The sequence below is a fragment of the Urocampus carinirostris genome, chromosome 12, assembly GCF_059441175.1.
Source record: "Urocampus carinirostris isolate Australia breed hairy pipefish chromosome 12, RoL_Ucar_1.0, whole genome shotgun sequence".
NCBI classification, from domain to species: Eukaryota; Metazoa; Chordata; class Actinopteri; order Syngnathiformes; family Syngnathidae; genus Urocampus; species Urocampus carinirostris.
Window position 1 is genome coordinate 4,259,812 of NC_142360.1, and position 26,430 is coordinate 4,286,241.

Genomic DNA, 26,430 nt, shown 5'->3' on the forward strand with positions numbered 1-26,430 from the left:
GAATCAGGCAGGATACAGGTAGCCAGAACAGGAGAACGTAGCTTGGATCGGGGATCGATACAGGAAACAGGTCGGGATCAAACGGGAGTCGGAGTTAAATGTGCTTGCCTTGCATGCGCTGAGGTTTGCTGACGGACTGACAAGGAGTGAATGAGAATGACGTGTTTAAATAGGAGGAGGACTAATTAGGGAACGAGTGGCAGCTAGGTTTCAGATCAGGGGATGGTGTAATAGTAGTCTTTAGCCTGTATGGCACTTTGAGACCGTTGGTGATTAAAGACTATACAAATAACCATGAATTGACTTGACTACTTCTATATTTTCTTGCATGAGCAAGAATAAATTTCAGCCTACTATGGGACATAAAAACTGATGTCAATCCCCACGAGCACCAATAAAGATCGGAGTATGCTCATACAGCTGGATCAGCTGGAAAGATCAAATGGCTGGATTCGTGCTGAGCTACTGACCTAGATGAAAAGAAGAATTTGTCAAGGGTTGGCCTCCTAGCCAAGTGGCTAACATGGGTAACTAAAGAAGAAAACAGAGATAAAAGTAGAAGATATCGACAACAAAAGACCGAGTGAGCTGGTTACACCTGGAGCAGCTCATTAGAGCAAAAAGTTGGAGTTGGTCAAAGCTGGTCTAAATAGCTAACTTGAGCGGCTAGTGGGAGAAACTAATGTAAAGGCCACTAAAGGATTGCAAGCGCAAAGGAGAATTTGTCAAGTCCTGAATCATAAAACTCAGCTGTGGAAGACAAGTGCCGCAAGAAGGAAACGCTAGCTTGATTTTCACTGAGAAGCTAACAATATCAAAAGCAGCAGGAGGTGAACCATAAACTGCAACCAAGTAGTTAACATGAGTGTCTAGAGAGGAAAACAGTGGAGAAAAAGTAAATAATGACAACAAATGAATTGGATAAAGCCGGGGCGGCTGATAAGAGCGAAAAGCTGGGGTTGGTCAGAGCTGGGGACAGTGGATACATTTAGCGGCTAGAAAAAAGGAGAGTGAAATATTCCAAGAACAAACCAGAATTTGTCAAACATCAAGACCCTAAAACACAAAACTCAGCCACGTCCGCTAGCATGAGTCGCAGTGGAAAGCAAGTGACACACTAAAGAATGAAGCAGGAACAGGGAACAATAGCATCTAGTAGCCAGGCATAGCCTGCAGCCAAGTGGGTAACATGAGAGGCTAGAGATGGAAACGGTGGGGAAAAGTGCAAAATGCCTGAATGATAGGGCCATCAGATGCAGGGCTCGGTTGTGGATGATAAGTTGTTGTTAAGTGCTAAGAGAACGTTTGCAAACTGGTCATTCGGGTTTCTGTAATAGTAAGAAACTCATTCAAAGGATGTGAATGCCATGATTACTGATGTGAATCAACTGTAACCACTCCTTTGGGGCCAACTGCCTCGGACTTTGATTGGCTCCCTGTCACTATTTAAACCCACGCCTTTCTGTTACCTGTTGTCAGTCCATCTGCGAACCTTAGCTTACGCTAGGCAAGCTTTTCGACCCTGACTCACTCCTGTTTTGGCTCCCGTCTGCTTCCCGTCTTCGGCCCATTTTCTGATCTCGACCACGTTTTTGCTCTCCTGTCCCGGCTACTGACCTGTTTTTTACCGCTCCCGACACTGTATCGCTCGCCACGGAAGTACCATTTCCTCGTTCAGAGCAACCTGCTCCCCGGATCGTGTGTGCACTCCTTTCCCTTCTTCCCAATAAAACTGAGAGAAACGTACGCAAGTGGGTCCTGTCTTTGTTCTGGTCTTGATAGTGAACTATTATTATCCATTATGTGCACCGCTTATCCTCAGTAGGGTCGCGGGGGTGCTGGAGCCCATCCCAGCTATCCTCAGGCAACCCTGAACTGGTTGCCAGCCAATCGCAGGGCACACGGAGACTCACTCGCTCATTCATACCTAGGGACAATTCAGACCGTACAATTTACCTGAAATGCATGTTTTTTGGAATGTGAGAGGAAACTGGAGTGCCCTGGGGAAACCCACGCTAGCACGGGGAGAATATGCAAACTCCGCACTGGAAGGTTTGATCTCATGACCTCAGAACTGTGCCGCACAGGCGCTAACCACTGCGTTGACGTGCTGCTAGTGCAATACAATACTGTATTTATTAGTCATAGGTCCTAAGACTTGCAGTGATGCTAAAGGGAGAAGCAAAAACATGATAACTATGCAAGCACCTTGCAATCCCCCATATCAGAACGTATTAATGCGGTATCTCGGGGTTTTACTATACTACAAAAAGAAGGATGTGAACTATAATAACAAATTTTGGAACCTGCAAGTGTGTTAAAAAAATCTCGTTTATGCCATAGTATGTGTTTTTGCTAATCATTTGAAACGGCACCGTTTTATTCAACTGAATAATGTATTTTTACACCCCTAAGGATCACTATATAATACACATTGGGGCTTTAACAATTTACAGCAATGCAAAAAAAGAGCGTCAAATAAAATGAGCACAAAAGACCGCCACACGGGTTTGGCGAGCAGCGTGCAAAAGGCCGGTCTGGAACAAATGACGATCGTAATGAGATTTCATAGCAGCCATCGGCGCTGATTAATCTCACCCGCCATGCGTACACACTGACATGAAAACTGTGGGAGCCGCGCAGGAAATGAAAGATGAGAGAAAATCGAGATCCAGGAAGAGACACATCTACACCCACTTTCACAAAGCTTGTAACGCCGCACGGTGAAATCAGATGGAGGGAAATGACAGGAAGGAGATTTCATTCCCTTTTTCTCATAAAGTAAATGGCAGGCCTGGGATTTCGCTCGGAAGGAGAAAGCCAAGAAAAATGTTTCATCAAGCAAAGCAAACATTACGAGCGCCTAGTTTATATCTAACCCTTACCCTGTCACTTTAACTCATTCAATGCCAGCGTGACTAAAATGGATCCTCAATAGTCGTCAATGGCAGCTTAGCTTAAATGGATCCCTTACATCTATAGCCCTCAGGGGCAGGGAAGCTAAAATAGATCTTTGCCATCAATAACTGTCAATAGCAACCTAGCTAAAACAGCTCTTTGAAGTCTCCAGTCACCAATGGCAGCCTGGCTAAGATGGATGAGTGACATCTATGGCCATCAATGGAAACTTGAATGGATATTTGACGTCTATAGTTGTGTATGGCAACTTAGTCAAAATGGATCTTAGACGTCTATAGCCATAAACAGCAGCTTAGCTAAAACGGATATTTGACCATCAATGGCAGTTTACCTTACATCTATAGCCAGCAATAGAATCATAGCTCGAATTGTATGGTTGACGTCGATAGCTGTGTGCTGCAACCCAGTCAAAATGGATTGACGTTTGTAGCCGTCAATGGCAGCCCAGCTGAAATAGGTCTTTGACATCTCTAGCCGTCAATAGCAGCCTAGTTAAAATGGGTCTTTAACGTATCTAGCCGTCAATGGCAGCCTCAAAAAAAGAAATATCTAACATCTATGTCTGTCAATAGTTGTCTAGTTAATATGAATCCTGGCTAAAATTAATTTTTAACATCTCTAGCCATCAATGGCAGCCTAGTAAAAAGGAATCACTAACATCTAAAGCCGCTAATGGCAGTTTACCTAACATGGCTCCTTGACATCTATAGCCAGCAATAGCATCCTTGCTCGAATTGTATGGTTGACATCTATACAGGGAGTGCAGAATTATTAGGCAAATGAGTATTTTGACCACATCATCCTCTTTATGCATGTTGTCTTACTCCAAGCTGTATAGGCTCGAAAGCCTACTACCAATTAAGCATATCAGGTGATGTGCATCTCTGTAATGAGAAGGGGTGTGGTCTAATGACATCAACACCCTATATCAGGTGTGCATAATTATTAGGCAACTTCCTTTCCTTTGGCAAAATGGGTCAGAAGAGGGACTTGACAGGCTCTGAAAAGTCAAAAATAGTGAGATATCTTGCAGAGGGATGCAGCACTCTTAAAATTGCCAAGCTTCTGAAGCGTGATCATCGAACAATCAAGCGTTACATTCAAAATAGTCAACAGGGTCGCAAGAAGCGTGTAGAAAAACCAAGGCGCAAAATAACTGCCCGTGAACTGAGAAAAGTCAAGCGTACAGCTGCCAAGATGCCACTTGCCACCAGTTTTGCCATATTTCAGAGCTGCAACATCACTGGAGTGCCCAAAAGCACAAGGTGTGCAATACTCAGAGACATGGCCAAGGTAAGAAAGGCTGAAAAACGACCACCACTGAACAAGACACACAAGCTGAAACGTCAGGACTGGGCCAAGAAAAATCTCAAGACGGATTTTTCTAAGGTTTTATGGACTGATGAAATGAGAGTGAGTCTTGATGGGCCAGATGGATGGGCCCGTGGCTGGATCGGTAAAGGGCAGAGAGCTCCAGTCTGCCTCAGACGCCAGCAAGGTGGAGGTGGGGTACTGGTATGGGCTGGTATCATCAAAGATGAGCTTGTGGGGCCTTTTCGCGTTGAGGATGGACTCAAGCTCAACTCCCAGTCCTACTGCCAGTTTCTGGAAGACACCTTCTTCAAGCAGTGGTACAGGAAGAAGTCCGCATCCTTCAAGAAAAACATGATTTTCATGCAGGACAACGCTCCATCACACGCATCCAAGTACTCCACAGCGTGGCTGGCGAGAAAGGGTCTAAAAGAAGAAAAACTAATGACATGGCCTCCTTGTTCACCTGATCTGAACCCCATAGAGAACCTGTGGTCCCTCATCAAATGTGAGATTTACAAGGAGGGAAAACAGTACACCTCTCTGAACAGTGTCTGGGAGGCTGTGGTCGCTGCTGCACGCAATGTTGATCGTGAACATATCAAAGCACTGACGGAATCCATGGATGGCAGGCTTTTGAGTGTCCTTGCAAAGAAAGGTGGCTATATTGGTCACTGATTTGTTTTTGTTTTGTTTTTGAATGTCAGAAATGTATATTTGTGAATGTTGAGCTGTTATATTGGTTTCCCTGATGAAAATAAATAATTGAAATGGGTATACATTTGTTTTTTGTTAAGTTGCCTAATAATTATGCACAGTAATAGTCACCTGCACACACAGATATCCTCCTAAAATAGCTAAAACTAAAAAAGCCCCACTCCAACTTCCAAAATATTCAGCTTTGATATTAATGAGACTTTTGGGTTCATTAAGAACATGGTTGTTGTTCAATAATAAAATGAATCCTCAAAAATACAACTTGCCTAATAATTCTGCACTCCCTGTAGCTGTGTATTGCAACCCGGTCAAAATGGATTGACGTATTTTGCCGTCAATGGCAGTCCTGCAAAAATGAATATCTAACATCTATAGCTATCAATGGTTGTCATCAATAGCAGCCTAGCTTGAATGGATGCTTGACGCCTATAGCTGTGTATGGCAACCCAGTCAAAATGGATCTTAGACATCTTTAGCCATCAATAGCAGCATAGCTAAAATGGATATTTGAGATCTTTAGCTGTCGATGGCAGCCTAGCTAAAATGGGTTTTTACCATCTCTAGCCATCAATGGCTGCCTAGTAAAAAAAAATCACTAACATCTAGAGCTGTCAATGGCAGTCTATCTAACATGGGTCCTTGACATCTATAACCGTCAATTGCAGCCTAGCTCGAATTGTATGGTTGATGTCGACAGCTGTGTATTGCCACCCGGTTAAAATCGATTGACGTTTGTAGCCGTCAATGGCAGCCTTCTTGAAAAAGGGCTTTGACATCTCTAGCTGTCAATGGAAGTCTAGTAAAAATGGGTTTTTAACATATATAGGCAGTTAATAATAATAATAATAATAATAATTTCCTTGTATTGTCATTCTGTGTAACAATGTACACAGAACGAAATGTCGATTGCACCTGACCCGTTGTAGCGAGCCGATGCAGCCGCAGCCAACAGAGGGCGCCGCCGACCACTTTTTAAGTCATGGATCTTTGACGTCTATTGCCATCAATAGCAGCCTAGCTTGAACGGATGTATGACATCTATACCCTTGTATGACAACCCGGTCAAAATGGATCTTTGACATCTCTAGCTGTCATTGGCAGCCTAGATAAAGGGGTTTTGTGACGTGTGACGTCTCTAGCTGTCAATGGCAGCCTAGCGAAAATTAATCTCTAAAATCCACAGCCGTCACGGCAGTCTACCTAACATGGGTCCTTGACATCAATAGTCATCAAGGGCTACCTAGCTTGAATAGATACTTGCTGTCTCTAGCTGTGTATAGTAACCCGGTCTGAGTGCATCTTTGACATATACAGCTGCCATTGGCAGCCAAGCTAAAATTGCCTGATTGAAATGGATCTTCAACGTCTTTAGCTGTGTATGGCAACCCAGTCAAAATGGATCTTTGAAATCAATAGCTTTCTATGGAGAGAATGACTTAAGAGAATTAACAAAAATTAAAAAAAAAATCCCTTCATATTGTAAACATGTAATAACAGTAGTTTGCCTGTCATATACCCGCTAAAGACGCTTTGGGGACTCGTGTTGTCAGGCAGGAAGCTTCATATGCAATTCCAATGAGCCTCATCTATTATGTAAGTCGACATATTTAATAAATGTGCTGTTTAGAAGAAAGCGCTTGCGTGTCAACCAGTCATACGCATTGAAAATGTGGCAGTTTTAATACAGAGAAAAACAGCACAGGAAAGAATTCTCCAAATACAGTAGAACAAAGGTTTCAGCGTCCTGAGCTTATGATGCTGTGAAACACAATGTTTTTTGGCCCCTCGTAACGACATTTTCCACCATACGACATCAACTAATTATTTTAAACGCTGTTCCCTGCGTATGACTCTGTGCGTTATACATTTCTGCAATTGGTTGACGTCAAGGGTGTAAGTTTGGTCGTAGCATTTGTGGGGACATTTGTGGGCATTTTTAAAAGCCATCTTGTAATATTGGTAGGGACAAAACACTGATTTTGTCATGATTACTGATGCGATGCACCTGTGCCTGCTACTTTGGCGCCAACTGCCTCGGACTCTGATTGGCTCCCTGTCACTATTTAAACCCCTGTCTTTCTGTCACCTGTTGTAAGTCCGTCTGCAAACCTCTGTTTACGCTAGGCAAGCTTTTTGACCCTGACTCACCCTTGTTTTGGCTCCCGTCTGTTTCCCGGCTCCGACCCATTTTCTGATCTTGACCACGTTTTTTGCTCTCCTGTCCCGGCTACTGACACGGCCATCGCTCGCCACGAAAGTGACACTTCCGCGTTCAGAGCCACCTGCTCCCCTGCTCCCCGGATGGTGTGTGCAATCCTTTCCCTTCTTCCTAATAAAACTGAGAGAAACGTACGCAAGTGGGTCCTGTCTCTGTTCTGGTCTTGACAGATTCTTTGATTTTGGTAGTAGCACAACTCCTCCATCCATGCCAAAACTACACCATTGGTTGATGTTAGGAGTAAGATTGGGTTTAAAAAAAATCCAGCCCGACCCGACCTGAGTTGTGGGTATATAGACCCAAATCCGACCGATTGACTTTATTATAAACATGAGCCCAAAATACTGGAAACACAAAGCTTTACTTCAGCCGTGCGTACTTCAGCGCCAAACTGTGCGTTTTGGCTGAACTAGGCAGCTTGGGGTTCACCTGGGGCCGACTCCTTCAAATCAATTGTGCACTGCAATTGCAGTGGCGAAATGAACGTTGCAACGACAAAGTTTGCATTTCGGCAACGTGCAGTAAGAGAAAGTGAAACTGAACAAATTGGCACCAAAAAGAAAATCATATTCTGCAGATTACAAGCTGCAAATTGTGAAATGTTTGGCCTAAAAGCAGAACGAACATTTTTAATGCTTGTAAACTATTGGCAAGAAGTGGAAATGACATCTGACATCAGGTGGAAGGAGAAAGCGGCGCATCTTTTACCCCAACAACGAGGAAGAAAATGTCTTTGGAGAAAGTGATTTGGAGTTAAACTGATAATTTAGTAAGCATGTTATTTAACTAAATAATTACTTGAGTAAAGGTACTGTAAATGCATGATCTGCAGATCCTGCATGAAGGGTAAAAAAAAAAAAAAAAAAAACAGCGAGAGAGAAGCCCGGCCAGCCCGACTTAATAATTGACATTTTAAGCTTGAATTTTGGGTCGGTTTCGGGCCCGGGCCCAAGATCTTACATGTAGTTGACGTCGTATAAGATGGTTATCATGAAGACACCAATATGCTATTGGCTTAACTCCCCCCTACAATGATTTTCTCTTTGTTCAGTTCAGAATCTCAATTGCCTTATAAAGATTTTGTAAATGCAATACATCCATCCAACCATCCATCCATTATCTGCACCGCTTATCCTCAGTAGGGTCGTGGGGGTGCTGGAGCACATCCCAATCATCTTCGGGCAGTAGGCAGGGGACACCCTGAACTGGTTGCCAGCCAGTCGCAGGGCACACAGAGACAGGCAACTCACTCACTCATTCACACCTTGGCACAATTTGGACTGGCCAATTAACCTGAAATGCATGTTTTTGGAATGTGGGAGGAAACCAGAGTGCCCAAAGGAAAACCCACGCAAGGACAGGGAGAACATGCAACTGCCGCACAGGAAGATTTGATCCCATGACCTCAGAAGTGTGCCGCACAGGCACTAACCACTGCACTGCCGTGCTGCTAGTGCAATACAATACTGTATTTATTAGCCATAGGTCCTAAGACTTGCAGTGATGCTAAAGGGAGAAGCAAAAACAAGATAACTATGCAAGCACCTTGCAATCCCCCATATCAGAACGGATTAATGCCCTATCCCGGGGTTCTACTTTACTACAAAAAGAAGAAATAATCGGATGGATCGAGGTTTTGAGTGTATTATACTAAACAGTGTTTCCCTTCTTTGAGAAGATTGCTTCTGTTGCGAGCCGCTATTTGTGCCTGGCTACAAGCTAAATAACAAATCATATTAGCCAGCCAGCATCTTTACGTGGGTATGAGTTGCATATCCCGAAGGTTTTCTTTCTCACCTTGCTCCATGGCGTTTCCTCGTGTCAGGTCAAGACACATTTATTTGTATAGCCCTTAATCACAAGACGTCTCAAAGGACTGCACAGAATTACAATTACACTATCGCTGATCTTAAACCAACATGCAGGCGAGGAAAAACTCAAAACCTCGAGCTTTCCTTTGGTCACTGATGAGTTGCGCCACAAGAAAATACAATTTACAAAGAATAACTTCAACCAATCCATGTAGTCTGTCATAATTACTCGTTACACTCAACAGTGCCCGCTCGTTTGGCGCCAGCTGCTGCTGGTTACCTGATTGGTTCCCTGTCCTACTTAAGCTCCGTCCTTTCACTCGCCTGTTGTCAGTCCGTCAGCGAACCTTTGTTTTCGCAAGGCAAGATTTTTTGACTCTGACTCCCATCTGTCCCGTTTTGTCACCCAATTTCCACTCGTCCGGTCCTGATTTCTCCGTTTGTCTCCTGCTACGCCCCGTTTTTTTGACACCACGTTTTGATCTCCCGTCCCAGCGAGCAACCCATTTTTTGACCCCGACCACGTTCTGATCTCCCGTCCCGGCTAACGACCTGTTTTTCTGTCTAACTACCCTACGGTCTCCTGCTCTGGAAGATCCACTTCTGCATTCGGAACACGCTCCGATCCCATGAGTGGTTAGCTTCCCGCGTCCAGCACTGCCTTTCCTCTATATTTCAATAAACTTTTGAGTAACATTACGCATCTGGGTCCTACTTCTGTTCTGTTCGTGACAGTAGCCCTTAGTTTGTTTAACACATTAAAACTGCTTTAGACGTGGAAATACATGCTAATACAGTGATATTTTGTAGTAATGTTGGAAAATAGCAGCACGATGGCGCAGTGGTTAGCGCTTGTGCGGCACAGTTCATGTCATGGGAACCTGTCGTGGGTTCAAATCCAGCTCCAGACTTCCTGTGCGGAGTTTGTATGTTCTCCCCGTGCTTGCGTGGGTTTCCTCCGGGCACTCCGGTTCCCTCCCACGTTCCAAAAACATGCATTTCAGGTGAATTGGCCGGTCCAAATTGTCCCTAGGTGTGAATTAGCGAGTGAGTTGTCTGTCCCCGTGTGCCCTGCGATTGGCTGGCAACCAGTTCAGGGTGTCCCCTGCCCACTGCCCGGAGATGGCTGGGATGGGCTCCAGCCCCCCCGCGACCCTAATGAGGATAAGCGGTACGGCTGATGAGATGAGATGAGATGAGAATGTTGGAAAATATAACTAATAGCATCATATATTTATTAAGGAAAGATCAAAAATTTACAATTGTCTTTTCAAATTTTTGATGTTTAGGTTTTTTTTACGTCGTAATTTGTTCCAATAACAAACAAAGAGGCCCCAAATCAACGATTCCATCCGCGTACCTGTCGCAGCATTGACCTCGGCTGCAGCGGCGGCAGGTGATGAAAAGAATGGAGACGAAGATCAACGTCCCGGCTAGAAATATGGACAGGATCACCAGGACGAGCACGAAACCATCTCGCCGCTCTTCCGTCTCAAACGGTACCTCCTGCCATGCAATTAGATAACCAGATGCATTAACTGCAGAGAGCCTACCGGACGGAGTACATCATCAGATTGCTTTTATGACGGGGGAAATTAAAATCCTGATCGGATCACTGATTCACTAATTCCGGGTCAGGAAGTCGTTCATTAGGCAGGGCGGTGGACGTTACAAACACAGGATGTTTGACTTACAGTGGAGTTTTCTGGTTGGGTGTTCCAGACGGTAGACTCATAGCTCATGGTCCAGGCCAACTATGGAGTCCCCCTGAGACGAAACACACACAGGAAATGGCCGTTACGGGAGCTCCTCATCAGGTCGCAAAAAGTCAATGGACCAAAAGGCCGGCAGATGGCTTTTATTTCCACTCAAACTCGAGGACCGCGGGCCATTTGCAAGACCACAGTTGCCAATCCAATAGATATTGCGATGTGACGTAGTGGGATTGTGTAATCCCAAGACACTACGTTTTTTTCCAAGGATTCTTATTTCCATGTTTGTGTTTTTTCCCCTTTGTTATTTGAGTGATGGAGTGTATGGCCAACAAGAATTATTACAGTTTGGGTTTAAAAATATGATTCGTTAGCTTTTCACTGGTATGACCCAGGGCAGTGGATACACAACACTTACTTTAGTTTCAACCAACTAGCACTTACTTAAATACTGCCACATATCTAATACCAATATTGGTATTGGATATGAGCCGATATCTACCCACAAAGCTGTATTGTATTTTTATCAGATTACATCTAAAATCTCTGCTCAATCTTTTGAGCGACCTCTTGGAGTAAATCAAATTCCAAAAGTTTAAGCTAAAAAAAGAACTGAATTTGGTTGTATCTAAACTCACACACAATAAATGTAATATGATAATGATAATAATATTAATAGTTTTATGTATTGTTAAGAGCCAAAATCCAAAAAGGAACCAGAATTGTCCAAATATATGCTTGACCCAAACAGCATAAATACAGGGTTATTCGTTTGTCGCTAGATATATAAAGGATTATTTCGGATTGCTCCATTTAGAGCCCAGAAAATAAAAGGCAGTTCTCCAATTGGTTTCAGTTTAAAGGTGCTTTTAACCTATACTTGCATATAACCTATTATTTAAACATTTTCATCAAGGAGCTGAAAGTTGAACCAGGAAATCGTAAGGGAATAATATGCAGAGAACCCTGGCTACTTTGCTGGTTCACTGCCTCCTGGATTCTGAATTAAATTGTATTTATTGTCATTGATATCAACGTGTCGTGCATTGTGTTCAGAACAGACAGCAAATCCTATCACGGGGGCACTTTAGTAAGGGTTTTGTGTATTGGGTGGGTGTGACTGTCTGTGTGCTCGATTATAATTGACTGACAAAAAACACGTGCCTAACAGCGCGGCGGGCGCTCAAGTCAATATCCTCAAAAACAAACTGCGGAGCATGGCGATGGTGACTTGGCTAGAGCTGAGCTAGTATTTTAGTGGCTTGTTACAATGAAAAGAAATTCACCAATTAAATCAGACTCTGAGGAAACTCAGAAAAGCAGAAAGAAATGGTGATCTCCGGCAAGTACTCTGCGGTTATCGGGTTTGAGGCGCCATCGGAAGAAAAGGTAATAGCGAAGCTGCTAGTCCGTTCTATTCATACGGCTAGACTTAAAACTATCTTAAGCCACTCCTGCCGAGCCTGTATCTCACCAGTGCCAGACCTAAAACTCATGAAACGGATGACCTGGAGCTACAACTCGTGGGAAACTGCGGGACGGTTGTATTTAAATCCCAGTGGAGACCTGGCTCAACCGGCAGTCCCTGTTTCTAGCAAGCAGCTAGCCGGATGCTCTCGACTTCACTTTCTTAAACTGAAAGTAGAAGCTCTTCAATTTCGTTGTACTTTTGTATCATGACAAGTCCATTTGGTCCACAGATCCGCAGGTTCGAAAGTGTTCTCCATTCGGGCCCCGTTGCTGTGGAATGCTCTTCCCCCTGAGATTCGATCTGCAACCTCAGTGGAAATTTTTAGATCTAAGCTTAAAACACACTTCTATTCTATAGCATATGAATAACCTATATTTTATGTTGACAATTTCTGTGTATTATTTGCCCTCTCGTAGGGTTTAGATGACGGGATGGTGTCATAATAGTCCGTGGTTTGCAACAATCTGTGGTCTGTGCAGCCCTTTGAGACTCTGTGATTAAGGGCTATGCAAATAAACATGACTTGACTTGACTTAGCATTGGACAGGCTAGATACAACGCAATTTTAGACGTTTACTTTTGGATGTTACTATGTCCGATGTAGAACCAAAGATTTAAGGTGCTGTGAGGGAATTAGGACCCTACTCTGTGATCCTTCCCCAAATACTAACCGCCAGCAAATCCAAGCCAGCCCCCCATGTGCTGCTCATGCATGCGTTTAACCGTCGGCCCGAAAAAAATTGCAGAGCGTCCGCTTTGCGTAAATCATCAGCCGGGCGTTGACTAGCTACAATGTCTCACAACATCGTGGAAACAAGCTTCCGTCTGCTGCTGTGCTTTGGCTTCTTCAGATCATGGCCATTAATCTTACGGCTGCTGCAGCAAACGCCCACACACTCACTCACATTCACCAACAACCTGGCTACTCACCACAGCATGGAAGAAGAAACATGCCCGCTCAATCACTGCAGCAATTTGAGCACCAGAGCTGGGAAATAAAAGCTTGTTCTAGGATTCCTGCTGTCTCTGAGGTTTGGATGTTGCAGGAGCATCAGAGGCAGCTCTGGATGTGTGCATGTATGTGCGTGGCTGGAGAGAATCCGCCTCCATCCAAGCAAGATGAACGCACCCCCCCTCCCGCCGTCCTCCTTCAGAAGCAACCCGATGGCCTCAAAGCAACAGGGAGGCAAAACGAAGCGGTGGAATCGGTGGTTCGAATGTCAAGTTGGATATTGTGGATGGGAATTCACTTCACATATGCATTAGTGGTGTCAAACACATTTTAGCTCATGGACCACAAGCTAGAAAATAAAAACACTCACAGGGGCCGAAGTAGTAGATAAGAGAGGAAGAAAGAGAAAAAAGAGAAAGCGGAGTAAATGACAGAGAACCAGAGAAAGAATTATAGAGATAAGAAAAGAGAGGATGAGAAAGGGAGATAAAAAGGATAAATAAACGAGAGGGACGAGAGAATGATAAAAGAGAAAGAATGAGAGTGAGAGAGTGAAAGAGAAAAGAATAGAAATAAAGAGAGAGAAATGAGAGAGAGAAAAAGAGAAATCAAGAAAGAGGCAGAATAAAAAAGAATGTGAGAGAGAACAAGAGAGAGGGGGGAAAAAGAGAGAATATGAGAGAGTGGAGAGAACGAGAGAGAACAAGGGAGCGAATTATCTAGATAAGAAAAGAGAAGATGAGAGAGAAAGAAACGGAGATAAAGAGTATAAATAAAGAACGAGAGAGACTAAGCGAGACAATGATAAAAGAGAAAAAATTAGAGTGAGAGGGAGAAAGAAAGAGAAAAGGATATAACACAGAGAGAAAAACGAGAGAGAGAGAAAAAGATAAATCAAGAAAGAGGGGGAAATTAAGAAAATAACGTGAGATAGAGAACAACAGAAAGAGAGGGAGAAAAAAAGAGAAAAGGAGAGAGTGGAGAGAACAAGGTAGAACAAGAGAGCGAATTGTTGGGATAAAAAAAGAGAGTGTGAGAGAAAAAGAAACGGAGATAAAATAGAGTGTGAGAGAGACTGAGCAAGGGGATGATAAAAGAGAGAATGAGAGGGGGAGAAAGAAAGGGATGGGAAAAAAAGAGATAAAAACGAAAAAGAGAGAAAAATTAATTGAGGGGGAAAGAGAAATCAAGAGAGAGAGAGAGACAGAATGAGAAAAAGAATGGGAGAGAGAGAGAACAAGAGAGAGGGGGACAAAAAGAATATGTGAGAATGGAAAATAGAAAGAAAGAGAAAGAGAAAGAATTATAACTAGTTAAAACTGCTGCTCCTGTTTATCTTGTGCTTCAACTCAATAAGTTAGCAAGTATTAGTTCGTTTTTATTATAATGCCGCGCAACATCTGTGATCGATTCCATGCAAACGAGCCGTCATCTAAAAACCATAAAAGATCTCAGACGACTGAATTTGTGAGAGATCGACCCGATCGATTTACGGCGTGATCTTTTCATGAATGCGAGCGACTCGGTGTCCTCACAAAAGAAGCGCACAAAACAAGAAAAGAGAAAGAAAATCCCACACGTTCGTTCACGTGCACTCACCTGCTGTACCTACGTGGTCTGGCGAGCGAACTGCGAGAATAATCATTCGAGATCACCTTTTGAATGAGATTTTGTAAACGGCTAGAATGCATTTATGAATGGGAGCACCGACGTTTAAGACACGCCCACCAGCCCGTAGGCGACGCGCGAGTGACGTCACAAGTGACGCAATAAAACGACAAGCTCGAGGAGGGTTGACCAGAATGTTAAACATTCGTAGAGAATCGATCAATTTACAAAAACAGCGTGGTTATTTTTACAAATAATAATAAATATTCTCTAAAGCCTAAGTAAATTACGTAAATTAAAGGGGAAACAAAACGTTTTTTTCAGCTCGATGTACTGATTCCTAAAAGGTTCCATCTAGTTGCAAGTCAGTCTATCCATCTATCTATCTATCTATCTATCTATCTATCTATCTATCTATCTATCTATCTATCTATCTATCTATCTATCTATCTATCTATCTATCTATCTATCTATCTATCTATCTATCTATCTATCTATCTATCTATCTATCTATCTATCTATCTATCTATCTATCTATCTATCTATCTATCTATCTATCTATTTATCTATCTAATAGACCCTTTCCTTTTCGAGCGGGTTTGGGGTTTGGGGTTTTTAAGGGTTATTGATCTATCTTCGTTATTCATTATCCATTATCCGTTATCGGTCAGTTCATAATACGCCACAAAGCCTAGGAGCCGGGACACTTACTCTCAGCCAAAAGGCCAAGCTAAGGTCCTAGCCCTAAAGCCTTGCTGCGATCATTACGAATGCACCGTTCCCGGAGGTACTGCAATACCGGGCCGATGCGTGGACTGAACATAAAGTACTCAATTCAACAGCCAAAGCACGGCCAGAAATTTCTGGCCGTGACAGCCGGCACCATCACAGACTCAGTTCAAATATCACAGCGGGCAGTTTTAGGGCGTCATCTTGTGGCGCAAAACGCAGCAATCGCTGTATAGAAGCACATGATAGAAGTGTTTTGATTGTCCTTGTTATGGTAAAACATTGTATGCAACAAGATTAGACGTTGCACTCCATGGTAAACATGTAATAAAGAAAATCAGAATAAATGGATAACAAACATATATACAACCTAGTGTTTAGAGACTTAACAGTGCAATGAAAAGAGGTGCAAGAACATTAGCAGCAACAAAAACAAAATTCAAAATAAGACAGTCAGACAGATGGGCTAATGGTAAACGTATCCCTAAAATAGCTTATAATACGTCATCTATTTACTGTGCTGCTTATTCTCGCTAGGGTCGAGGAGGGGTTGCTGGAGCCCATCCCAGCCATCTTCAGGTATTGGGCAGGTCACCCCGAACTGGGTGCCAGCCAGTCGCAGGAATATATTCAAATACATTACAAAAATAAACGGAGTGCAATAAGAAATAGGGTAAACGCCTTTATCTTTTTTTTAATCAGTAAAAAACAAAAACAAATGTTGAGTTGCTTCAAACGAGTTAAATATTTCATATTGATGTTGCATTTGAATCTTTTTTTTATTGAACATTGCATCATTCCAAACAAAAATTGCCATGAAACTGACAAACAACGATACAATAACTGTGACAAGTTTATTTCAATACAAGGGGTTTCTGATAGTCCTCGTTTCTCTCTGCACCACAACTACTACATTACCCATAAACAAAGCAAAACCGCAAAGCCTCCTGGGTAGGCAACGAACGTCCTTGTCCACATTCGTACCGTCTGCCTCCACGTTAGCCTTTTTGGAATCTGTCAGTCGAATCGTTCGTACTTTTTTTTTCAAAATAATGGCAGCAAGACTTCTTCGCCGTTCCTTACCTGTGCTTAGGCATGCACGTTGCTACGCCGAGGCCGCTACCAGCGGCGCCCCGCAGATGTCCTTCACTTTCGCCTCTCCGACACAGGTAGACGCAGTGTCCGGGATGCTAACCGGCCTAGCTAACGGTCGCGCAAAATATATGTCGTCTTAAAATTATTTTCAGGTTATGGTTAATTTGAAATGACAATTTGTTTTTTTTTTTGTATTCATATACACTGTGCACTTTTTATTAATTAATTGTACCCTTTCAAATGCTGAAAATACGTTAGCTTTCAATGCTAGCAGAGCTTGCTTACCATTCATTTATGTTTGTCTTGCATATTAAATTTTACGACCACGTAAGCGAAACGTGCACTAGTAAAATGTTACACCTTCTACTTCACACGCATTTGCAGGGAAAAGGAGGTTAATTTAAGATATTTTAGTGATAACTGACTGACTTGTCTCATGATCGCTAACTAACCTTGAGTAGCACTCAGAATTAGGAATGTATTTATTGTCATTGTGCACAACGTAACCTATATTGATCACAACAACATTTGAAGGGACATTCCAGGATGAATATGTAATGAATTAATATAACATTATATTTTGTTCTGATTATGACTGTCTTGTCTGTTGATGCCCCTTGTAACAGCTCGTCCTGATCCTCTTAGTCTGAATTGACATTTCGACTGTTTTAATGTCTTTCGCATTTCAACTAATATGTCAAGTTATGTTTATTGTATAGCTCTTAATCACAGAGTCTCAAAGGTCTGCACAGACCACAGAATATTGCAAACCACAGACTATTATTACACCATCCCCTGATCTAAAACCTACACGAGGACAAGAAAAAAACTCAAAAACCTTAACATGATGAAAATGAAGAAACCTTGAAAAGGGACTGCAACATGAGTTAATCCCCCTTCCAGGATGACCAGGCTGCAATGAATGTTGCAATAAGAAATAATACACAGATATTGTCAACATAAAATATAGGTTATTCATTAGCTATAGATTAGAAGTGTGTTTAAGCCTAGATTTAAACTGTTCCACTAAGGTTGCAGATCGAATCTCAGGGCCTTACAGAGCACCGGGGCCTTAATGGAGAACGCTCTCGGACCTGCGGAACTCTTTTTGGCTCTTGGGATCACTAGTAGACCAGCATTTCCAGGGCGAAGGCTCCGGACCAGAACATAGAGCGAAATTAAATCAAACCCATCATCAATAAAAACCATTTATATACATATATACGTGTCTTTCAAGTTTGTTGGTTACATGTTTATCCTAGAGTGCTACCTCTAATCTCTTTATAACCAATGTTCACTATGTTTTAAATGACAGTAACGACATTCTAATCCAATTACAATTATTTTATTGAGGATTTTGTTTTGAATGCCACAATAATGCAAACATTTTGCTGTTGCAGACTAACATTGAAATATCAGTTTCTTAATTTTAAAAAATGGATTTTACTGCTTTGTTACATCAATTGTGAATGTATTAAATATTCAATTTTTTAAAATAATTAACAATGTCCTTTTGTTGCATCTTTACTGGTGAGAGGTAAGTACCAAGACTCCAGCATTAATCTAAAAATAAGGCCTAGATTGGCATTAAAATGTCTTAAATCCAACTTTCAATAGTATTAAAAATGTGAACCCATTAATGATTTATATTTGTTTTTAAAAAAAAAAAAAAAAAAAAAATAAAGATTTGTCAGAAAAATTGTATTGCACAGCCTTTAGCTGTCTACATTTAATTATACCAATGAAGACCTTTCTACATCGTTTTTATCGTTTACTTTTCCGCTTGCAGGACAGTCCTGTCGAACCACTCACACACAGACCTCCGTTAACAGAAAAGTATTGTCTTAATTGACATTGATTACAACATAGTGTACATTGTTTACAACAACATTAGTTCTGGTACTCCTAAATAAACATTTAATAATGAAAAGACCTAAATGGTGAAATTAAAATACAAATAATAATGTAAGGATAGATAAAATGGAATAGAATAGAATTGTCTTGTCATTAATTACAATGTAGGGTACATTTTTACCAGACTAGACATCGCACTCAAGAATAAACAGTGAGTAAAATATAATGTACTAGCGGTAAATGTTACGATACTATTTGAGGGTTGAGTATCTGTCTGGAAAATTGTATTGTTCAGCCTTAAGCTGTCAACATTTAATAATACCATTGAAGACTGTTCTGCATTGTTTTTATTATTTACCGTTGTGCTTGCGGGGTAGTCCTGTCACGCCTATCCAACAAAAACCTCTTAACATTTCAGTTTTTTTTTAACAGGTGTTCTTCAAAGAGGCTAGCGTGAAGCAGGTTGATGTCCCCACACTCACCGGCGCCTTTGGTATCCTCCCCGCCCACGTGCCCACCTTGCAAGTGCTGCGGCCTGGCGTCGTCACGGTCTTCAACGATGACGGCTCTACTGTGAAATACTTTGGTAATGTTCTAGGAGTTGTTTTTCTTTTTCTTTTGTTGCTATCTCATTGATATATTCACCCTGGTGTCCCCTAGTGAGCAGTGGGTCCATAACTGTCAATGCTGATTCTTCGGTGCAGCTGCTCGCTGAGGAGGCTGTACCACTTGACCAGCTGGATGCGGCAGTGAGTATAGAAATATAAGAAAAATGCCGTCCCTACTTTGTTATGTTACAGGGAACTTTGAAATGAGAGCTTGTCCAAGCAATACTGTGCATGTATTGTTAATATTGTTACCTTTTTTTGAAGGTTGTTTTTTTCCCCTCAGGCATGATGGCATTTTTGATAGCATATATAAAATGAATGTCTATTTCAACCTAAAGAATGTCCCTTAAAAAAACCCTGCTATTTCTAAATGAAACATAAAATAAATGTAGCTGTCTTTTCTCGATATACTGCTGTTGAAATTGATCTTTTTAAGTCTATAATTGCTTGTTTCCAGGAGAAATGCAGCTCAGTGCCAGCAAGTTGATTTTTTTTTTATGGATTTATGTTTTAATGAGATTTGAAAGCCGGGGGTTTTCCTCATCTCCGACATTAAGAGCTTGATAATTACAGGCCTTTACTCCGGCAAATCTTTCAGCAGGGACGTGCTCTTTGGATGGCAGAGGCGTTCGTTGAATCTACGCAAGATTTCTAATTACCTCCGTTTGGATCTGCTATCGGTGATGACCCGGCCGGTCATTTTTACGGTTAAACTTGACAGTTGAAATGTCAGGCTAGTTAATGCACCATCACGCTCTCTATGTCGGTTTGATTGTTGACCTTGGGCCACGCCACTCTGGACTTGAGTCTGAAAGATTAATTGAGGTTTCTTTTTTTTTTTTTTTGTATAAGTAGCCCGACCCGTTTTCCATGCGCATCAACAATGCGCACAGGGCCACGCTAATAAGGAGGGAAAGGTCATTCACTGTTGAGTTATAGCAGATGTGTCGAATCCCCACTGGGAGACCTTTGACTTCCAGCCATGTTTGGCATTTCTTTTTTTCTAATCGCCATCGTGACAAATGAAGCTTTCAGAGCCAACGCGGCCGTTGTGATTCTTTTCCTCTGACAACTTCCATCATATGTCACTTTTCATTGAGTTCTGCTCTACTTTTGAAAATGATGATATTTAGTTTTTACTTGTGTCATTGCTGCCACTATTTTTTTTTTTTTAAATGGACAAATATTATTAACTGATGTACATGTTCAATATTTTTTTTTATAAACAATCTTATTGGACGGCGGCGCAGTGGTTAGCGCATGTGCGGCACAGTTCATGTCTTGGGAACCTCCTGCGTGGGTTCAAATCCAGCTCCAGACTTCCTGTGCGAAGTTTGTATGTTCTCCCCGTGCTTGCGTGGGTTTCCTCCGGGCACTCCGGTTTCCTCCACATTCCAAAAACATGCATTTCAGGTGAATTGGCCGGTCCAAATTGTCCCTAGGTGTGAATGAGCGAGTGAGTTGTCTGTCCCTGTGTGCCCTGTGATTGGCTGGCAACCAGTTCAGGGTGTCCCCTGCCCACTGCCCGATGATTGCTGGGATGGGCTCCAGCACCCCCGCGACCCTACTGAGGATAAGCGGTGTAGCTAATGAGATGAGATCTTATTCCATTCCAAAGTGGGAAATTTAAGGTTAAAGTGTTGCCAAGAAAGCTATGGTAATTAGCTCTAAAACAATAAACAGTAAATACTACTTACTTGTAATACTAGATCCATGCATATGATCAAATAACATACATGTAAAGAAAAACTTATATTTCGTTTTCCTTGGTTCTGACTAGAGCTGGTGAAATAGAGTACAGGGTTGGTGCAGAGGGTAGCATAAACGGCGACAGCAGATTGAAAATGAAACCGAATTTAACCATCCACTTGCGAGCTTTGCCAGGCCCTTATAAGATTTATTTCTCTTAATTTACCCCTTATTTTGACCTGATTATCAATTGGTTGTGGCTATATCCCATAGCGTGGGTAACGATGTGTGTGCCTTCTTGGTATTTCTTCATAATTGCAAGCTTTGTTTACATGGTAATCATGTTCTTGCTTCTCTGTTTAGTACCACTGCAAGTCTCTGGACCCATAGTTAATAAATACATACAAAAAACGGTATTGGATTGCACTTACTTGCAAAGTATTTACAAACCACACGAGATTCTGAACTGAACGAGAGAAAAGGCATTGTGGGAGGGAGTTCAAACAATAACATTAGCATCTTCTTTATGCCATGATGCAAAACAATAGGGGATAAGCTTCTTGGAGACGTCAGAGGCATGTAACCGGCAGTTATACGAATTTCAGTTTTTGGGCATGTGAAATAATTTGTTGTTGGTGTGGTATGGTGGGTAAATGCCGTAACACAAAAAAGGCGTATTACGCTTTGCATCAATAAAATATCATAAGCTAGGGACGCTGTTATCTCAGTGGTCTGCTGTAGTTTGTGGTTATCTCTGCCATGTTTATTGTATACAACTGACTTTATTTGCTCCTCCACAGGCTGCCAGGGCCAACCTGGAAAAGGCCCAGGCCGAACTCGCCGCAACAGCAAATGAGGTGGCAAGGGCTGAAGCGCAAGTCAACATAGATGCCAACGACGCCATCGTAAAGGCTTTGGAGTGAACCTCACCTGTGGTACGACTCGACTTTTTGTGTTTTAAATATTGCACACGGTGATCCGTAACTCGGTGTGTGAGATGTTTTCACCATTTCAGAACTATGTTGCTGAAGTTGCAGTCATTTTGACTTAAAACGAATGATGGTTTGCAGAGGTAAGCTCTTAAAACCCAGTCCAACCCGACCAGCTTAAAATGTCAATCATTACTTTTGGCTTGGGCTGGGCTTTTCCCGCTAACATGTCAAAGCGGCGCTGCCACGAGCAGCTGCCTTTTCCAGCAGCTGCCCTATTGTTTTATTGTCTGCTCCTATCTTCGGTGTTTTTTCTTTCCGTTTTGACAACTACACTATGGATTACTTCTATCCTATGGACATGGGTTTTAACGCACAAGAAATGCGTGTATTCAAGGAATTTCAACTCCTTGCCCTGAAAAATTCTCGTGCCGGCGTGATGAAGGGGCCTATCGTGGAAGAAAAGCCGGAGCTAGCAAAGCGGCTAGCGGCGTTATAAGTCTTCGGTACCATCCGTAATCATGGTAAATGCGAACTCACGACCAAATAAGATCATCGAGTGCTGGTGGAAAACATCGAAGCGCACAGGGAGCGCAGTTGCTGTGTTTTGCGGAAACGTGGCTCACGTTTAGCATTCCGGACGCTAACGTGTAGCCACCCGGAGCTACCCGGAGCAATCCGGCTTCAACGCCGCTAAACAGAGACACGAAAGCCGGGGGGAATCGGAGAGGAGGCGGACTTTCTAACACGAGGTGGTGTATCCCTGGATTTTCACAAAGAAAAGTTTTCCATCTGCCGCAGGGATGTCGAATTTTTGGACTGGCGTGACGTCATCCACTTCGCTACAAGCACCCCTAGGGCATCATGTTCATCTGTTAAAAAACAACAGGGTAGACTGCTGGAAGTGTGAATTTCCCTACGGGGATGAATAAAGTATCTATCTATCTATCTATGTTCCATTACCAACCCTTCTTTTTGTTTTTTCTTGTCTTTTCAGGCCATCTTAGAACTTTTGGGGGGAGTGGAACACGCACACTTCCAGCATCTTCATGCTTGCTTTGTACAGTGGACGAAAAAACAAAATAAATTTATTTGGAATTGACCGTTGACCTTTGCCTGCTTGAGTGGATCCAAATTCATCCTTTGCTGGTTCTGAAGCGCGTGGCCTCACGGTGGCAGCAGATAGCAGCAAAAGTAGTAGAAAGCAAGTACTTTACTGCTGAGCCAGATCGTCTGATGATTAATTAACTGACCTTTCAAATATCCCTTCAAGAAAATAAAGCTCCATTACAACCACTTAGAGATGTGGTAACACGTGTGTTTGTTATGGGCTGCGACCCCCAAGCCCCCGCCGGGTTCTGCTCACCAAGCTGGAAAAAGACGTCCATTACAGAGGTACGTCGGGACCTGGTCTTTCATAACCTGAGGCCCCAGTTCATTTATCACATGCTGGATTCAGACCAGTTTGTTTTAAATGTCAAGGCTCTCGAGGCCCCTAAACACATCAAAGCGTGCAAAGAAAGCATTTTTGTTCTCTTATTAACACTCAAACATTCTCAGAGGCCTGGTGAAGGTGCCTGCTTCCTTCTGAATCCATAAACGCAATATTATTTTAAATCAAAGTAAGGACCCGCGGGTCGACACATCAGATCAGAGATAAAAAAAATAGCTAGCTCTTGGCGCCTCTTGCACTGATCTGTTGTGCGGCTTTCATCAAAATCTTCAATCTGCTGGCGGGAATGAGTAACACTTCATCTAGGCTGCTCACAACCATCCATTTGATGCACTTAAATTACTTGGGATATTGGAAGATTTATGTTGAGGTTTGAATGTTACATTGAAAAATCTTCCGTGATAGGCTATTAACATCATTCTCAAGTATTTTTCCTACTACGTTTTCCCCCATTTTTAACAAGATTTTTTTGTGTTTGGAACTGCACGCATTGCTGCCAAAATAGTACCCTCATTTATTGCAGCGGTTTTGTTCCTAAAACCCGTAATGTGCGAAATCTCTGGATTAATATAAGATTCATTTTTACAATTATACAATCACTCTTAATAAACATTTAAACCAAAGAAAAACCGGCTAAAACTTTTTGGAGGCAAAAGTACTGTATACAATTTTTTGTCTTTTTACTACAAGAATAGAATATAATTTACTTTTATTGTCATTCTTTGTAACAATGCACACAGAACGAAATGTCGATACACCTGACCAGTACAGTTAAACTGTAGCGAGCCGATGCAGCCGCAGCCAAACAGGGCGCAGCCATTTTAGTCATTGGGTGACCAAACCCCCCAATTCCAACCCTCAATGCTGAGCGCCAAGCAGGGAGGCAATGAGTACCAATGTTTTAAGTCTTAGGTACGACTCGGCCGAGGCTTGAACCAGCGACCTCCCAGTCTCAGAGCGGGCGCCCTACCATCTAGGCTACGGAGCTGGTTAAACTTGAAAATGTCCACAACACAATCTGTGATATAACTTAGTAATGTAGCGAGATAATAAAAATTGGCTTTAGCGAGGGTTCACTGTAAATAACTAAAATATATTTAGATTCTGCAAAATTCGGAGTTGCTCCTCCCCATGCTTTATACCAGAGGGTGCTGAACTTTCTTAAGCTGAGAGCTTTGTTTTTGCTGATTACCGCATAGGTTACAAGTTTGACATGCGTCATAAGAACTAAGCAATCTATTATTACTATGTTACTATTCTGTTATTACCAGGTCTTAGTTACAGTATTGGAAGCTGGGTTAATATAGGTTTAGGAAAATGCTTGAATTTTGGATGAAGTGCTTGAAAATACTTGAAATTGTTACCATTGCCAGGCTTCTCTATAGACCACACAATAAAAAGTAAATTTTGTGAAAATGGCACTCACACGCCTGCTTTGGTGGCTTGTCATTATGGCTCTATATGAAGCACCATTGCCCCCTACTGGTCACAGTGAAGAGGACAGCTCTACTTAGAAAACCGGCTCTTTAGTTCGGATCACTCAGAATATTCGGCTCCCAAACGGCTCTATAGGATTGTTGTTTTTTTAGTGATATATTATCAATAATAATGAAACTAAATGTGTAAGTGTAATAGTAAATAGTAAGTTCATATATTTTGTAGGGGATCCCTGCATGTAAATTAAAAAACATCAAAAATAATTGTGTATATATATGTATGTATGTATATTTAGCTTTTTACACACTGGGCGGATTTAAAGTCGAAAACCAACACAAAATCCCTTAAAATGCAAAACAATACAATCTCAATTAAAAATATTAACTCTTCAGTGCTATAAATAAATGATTAAAAGCAAATCAATGGATTAATTCTTATTGAATTTTAATCAATTCAGACAAAATATGAACTAAAATGGGGTAAAACAAAAAGCAAAAGTTCAGTGTCTCTAAGATTTAAAGATCGAATGTACTCTGCTTCGGAGCAATCAATATCATGAAAACCAGCCAGCTTTTTATACATACAGTACTTTCTTTTTTTAGTCTTCCGTATTGAACTCAATTATTACCCAAACTTCTAGAGCCCTTTCGGTGTTTGTAAACAAGTGTGACGTAGCCAAGCTGCGCATTGTTGTAGCAGAAGGGCAGAATTCCTGTCAGTTTATAGCAGCTCATTAACACGAGATGATTGTAGGCACAAAGTATGTTCTAGCAGCAAGGTAGCAACTTTATTTAAGTCTTTAAATTCACCCAAAAAAGCGTTCTTTTGATCGGCACTGGATTTTTTTCCTTCGAAGGTACTGGAAAAATTGGCCTTGAAAGTGCTTGAAAAGTTTTTGAATGTGGCCCTGAAAAAGGTGTACGAACCATGAATTTAACTATGCTGTAGGAACCCTGCATATAGTCACTGAAAAGAACTGATCTGAGTGCCTTGTTGTCTGCTGCGAGTGTGTACACGACACAATCAAGGTAGCTTCTTTTTTCCCACTGAACTTCAGAAAACGTATTTCAAAAGCTGTTGTCATGGCTGCAAATGCCACCCATAACACATTCCTATTTACGTAATGACCTCACCAACACCTTCTTCCCACCAAAGGAAAATGTTATGGTGTCGAATGATTATTTGCACCTAGGAAACGTTAACTAATAGCATAAGCAGAACAAATGGCATGACTTGTTTCCGGACCCGGCTTTTCCGTCTGTCGTGATCAGGCGTATGACTCCAGCCTCTTCATTACACAAGTCCTATTTATTCTATGTGTTTGTCTGGGAAAAAAAATCACGGGACGCACTTGACATGCCTCGCCAATCGTCCGACATTTCACCCCCCATATTTGGGATCGTTCATGCTGCCCACAGCACAGAATAACTGTTCGCTAGCCGCTCTGAAGAACTGAATGAAACACTCTAATTGATGGCGAGTTATTCCCAGATAGCGTTCTATATTTCTATAGTATAGCTAACGGCTTATTTGAAGGCTTCCTTTACTGGAAATAGCATTTTTTTCAACATTGTATTTTTAGACAGGTACTAAACAAAATTAGCTACAGAAAGCATCTATGAAATTGTTTCGTCTCTTTGTTGAGACATTTCAAAACTGAAATTTCTTCCGCCTGTTTGTCATGAGCACAATCAAAACGAGTGTTTCTAAAAACAGCGCACTAAATGACAACGGAGGGGAAGCACTTTAAAAATAATTTTATCAATTTTTAGGGTGTTTACATGTTAATTTTATTGGAATCAAAACTACGGTACACGTAATATATAGTTCTTCCTTTCCGGTTGGACAATTAAAAAGTGCATCAGGAACATTTCTCCCTTTATTTGGTAAGTGAGCAAATGTAAAATATAACCACCG

At 41.9% G+C, this 26,430-nt stretch overlaps 2 protein-coding genes across 3 annotated transcripts in view; one reads left to right on the top strand and one right to left on the bottom strand.

Annotated features, from left to right (window-relative positions):
* cbarpb (CACN subunit beta associated regulatory protein b) overlaps nt 1-14,850 on the bottom strand; it is a 34,899-nt gene extending 20,049 nt beyond the window's left edge. Inside the window, exons 1-3 of one of the 2 annotated variants that reach the window (XM_088349463.1) lie at nt 14,711-14,850; nt 10,671-10,743; nt 10,337-10,482 (exon numbers count right to left, since the gene is read on the bottom strand). In XM_088349463.1, the coding sequence (XP_088205589.1) occupies nt 10,337-10,482; nt 10,671-10,718 (194 nt within the window). In that variant the 5' untranslated portion in view covers nt 10,719-10,743; nt 14,711-14,850. Of the gene's footprint in view, nt 1-10,336; nt 10,483-10,670; nt 10,744-13,089; nt 14,300-14,710 lie in introns of those variants that run through there. The other variant, XM_088349464.1, reaches the window with a different exon arrangement.
* Nucleotides 14,851-16,379: 1,529 nt separating this feature from the next.
* Nucleotides 16,380-22,730, top strand: atp5f1d (ATP synthase F1 subunit delta). The gene is made up of 5 exons (XM_088350180.1): nt 16,380-16,617; nt 18,830-18,983; nt 19,058-19,146; nt 21,495-21,629; nt 22,621-22,730. Exons 1-4 carry the CDS (start codon nt 16,501-16,503, stop codon nt 21,615-21,617), a joined length of 483 nt encoding a protein of 160 aa, XP_088206306.1. The 5' UTR covers nt 16,380-16,500; the 3' UTR covers nt 21,618-21,629; nt 22,621-22,730.
* Nucleotides 22,731-26,430: the final 3,700 nt, after the last annotated feature.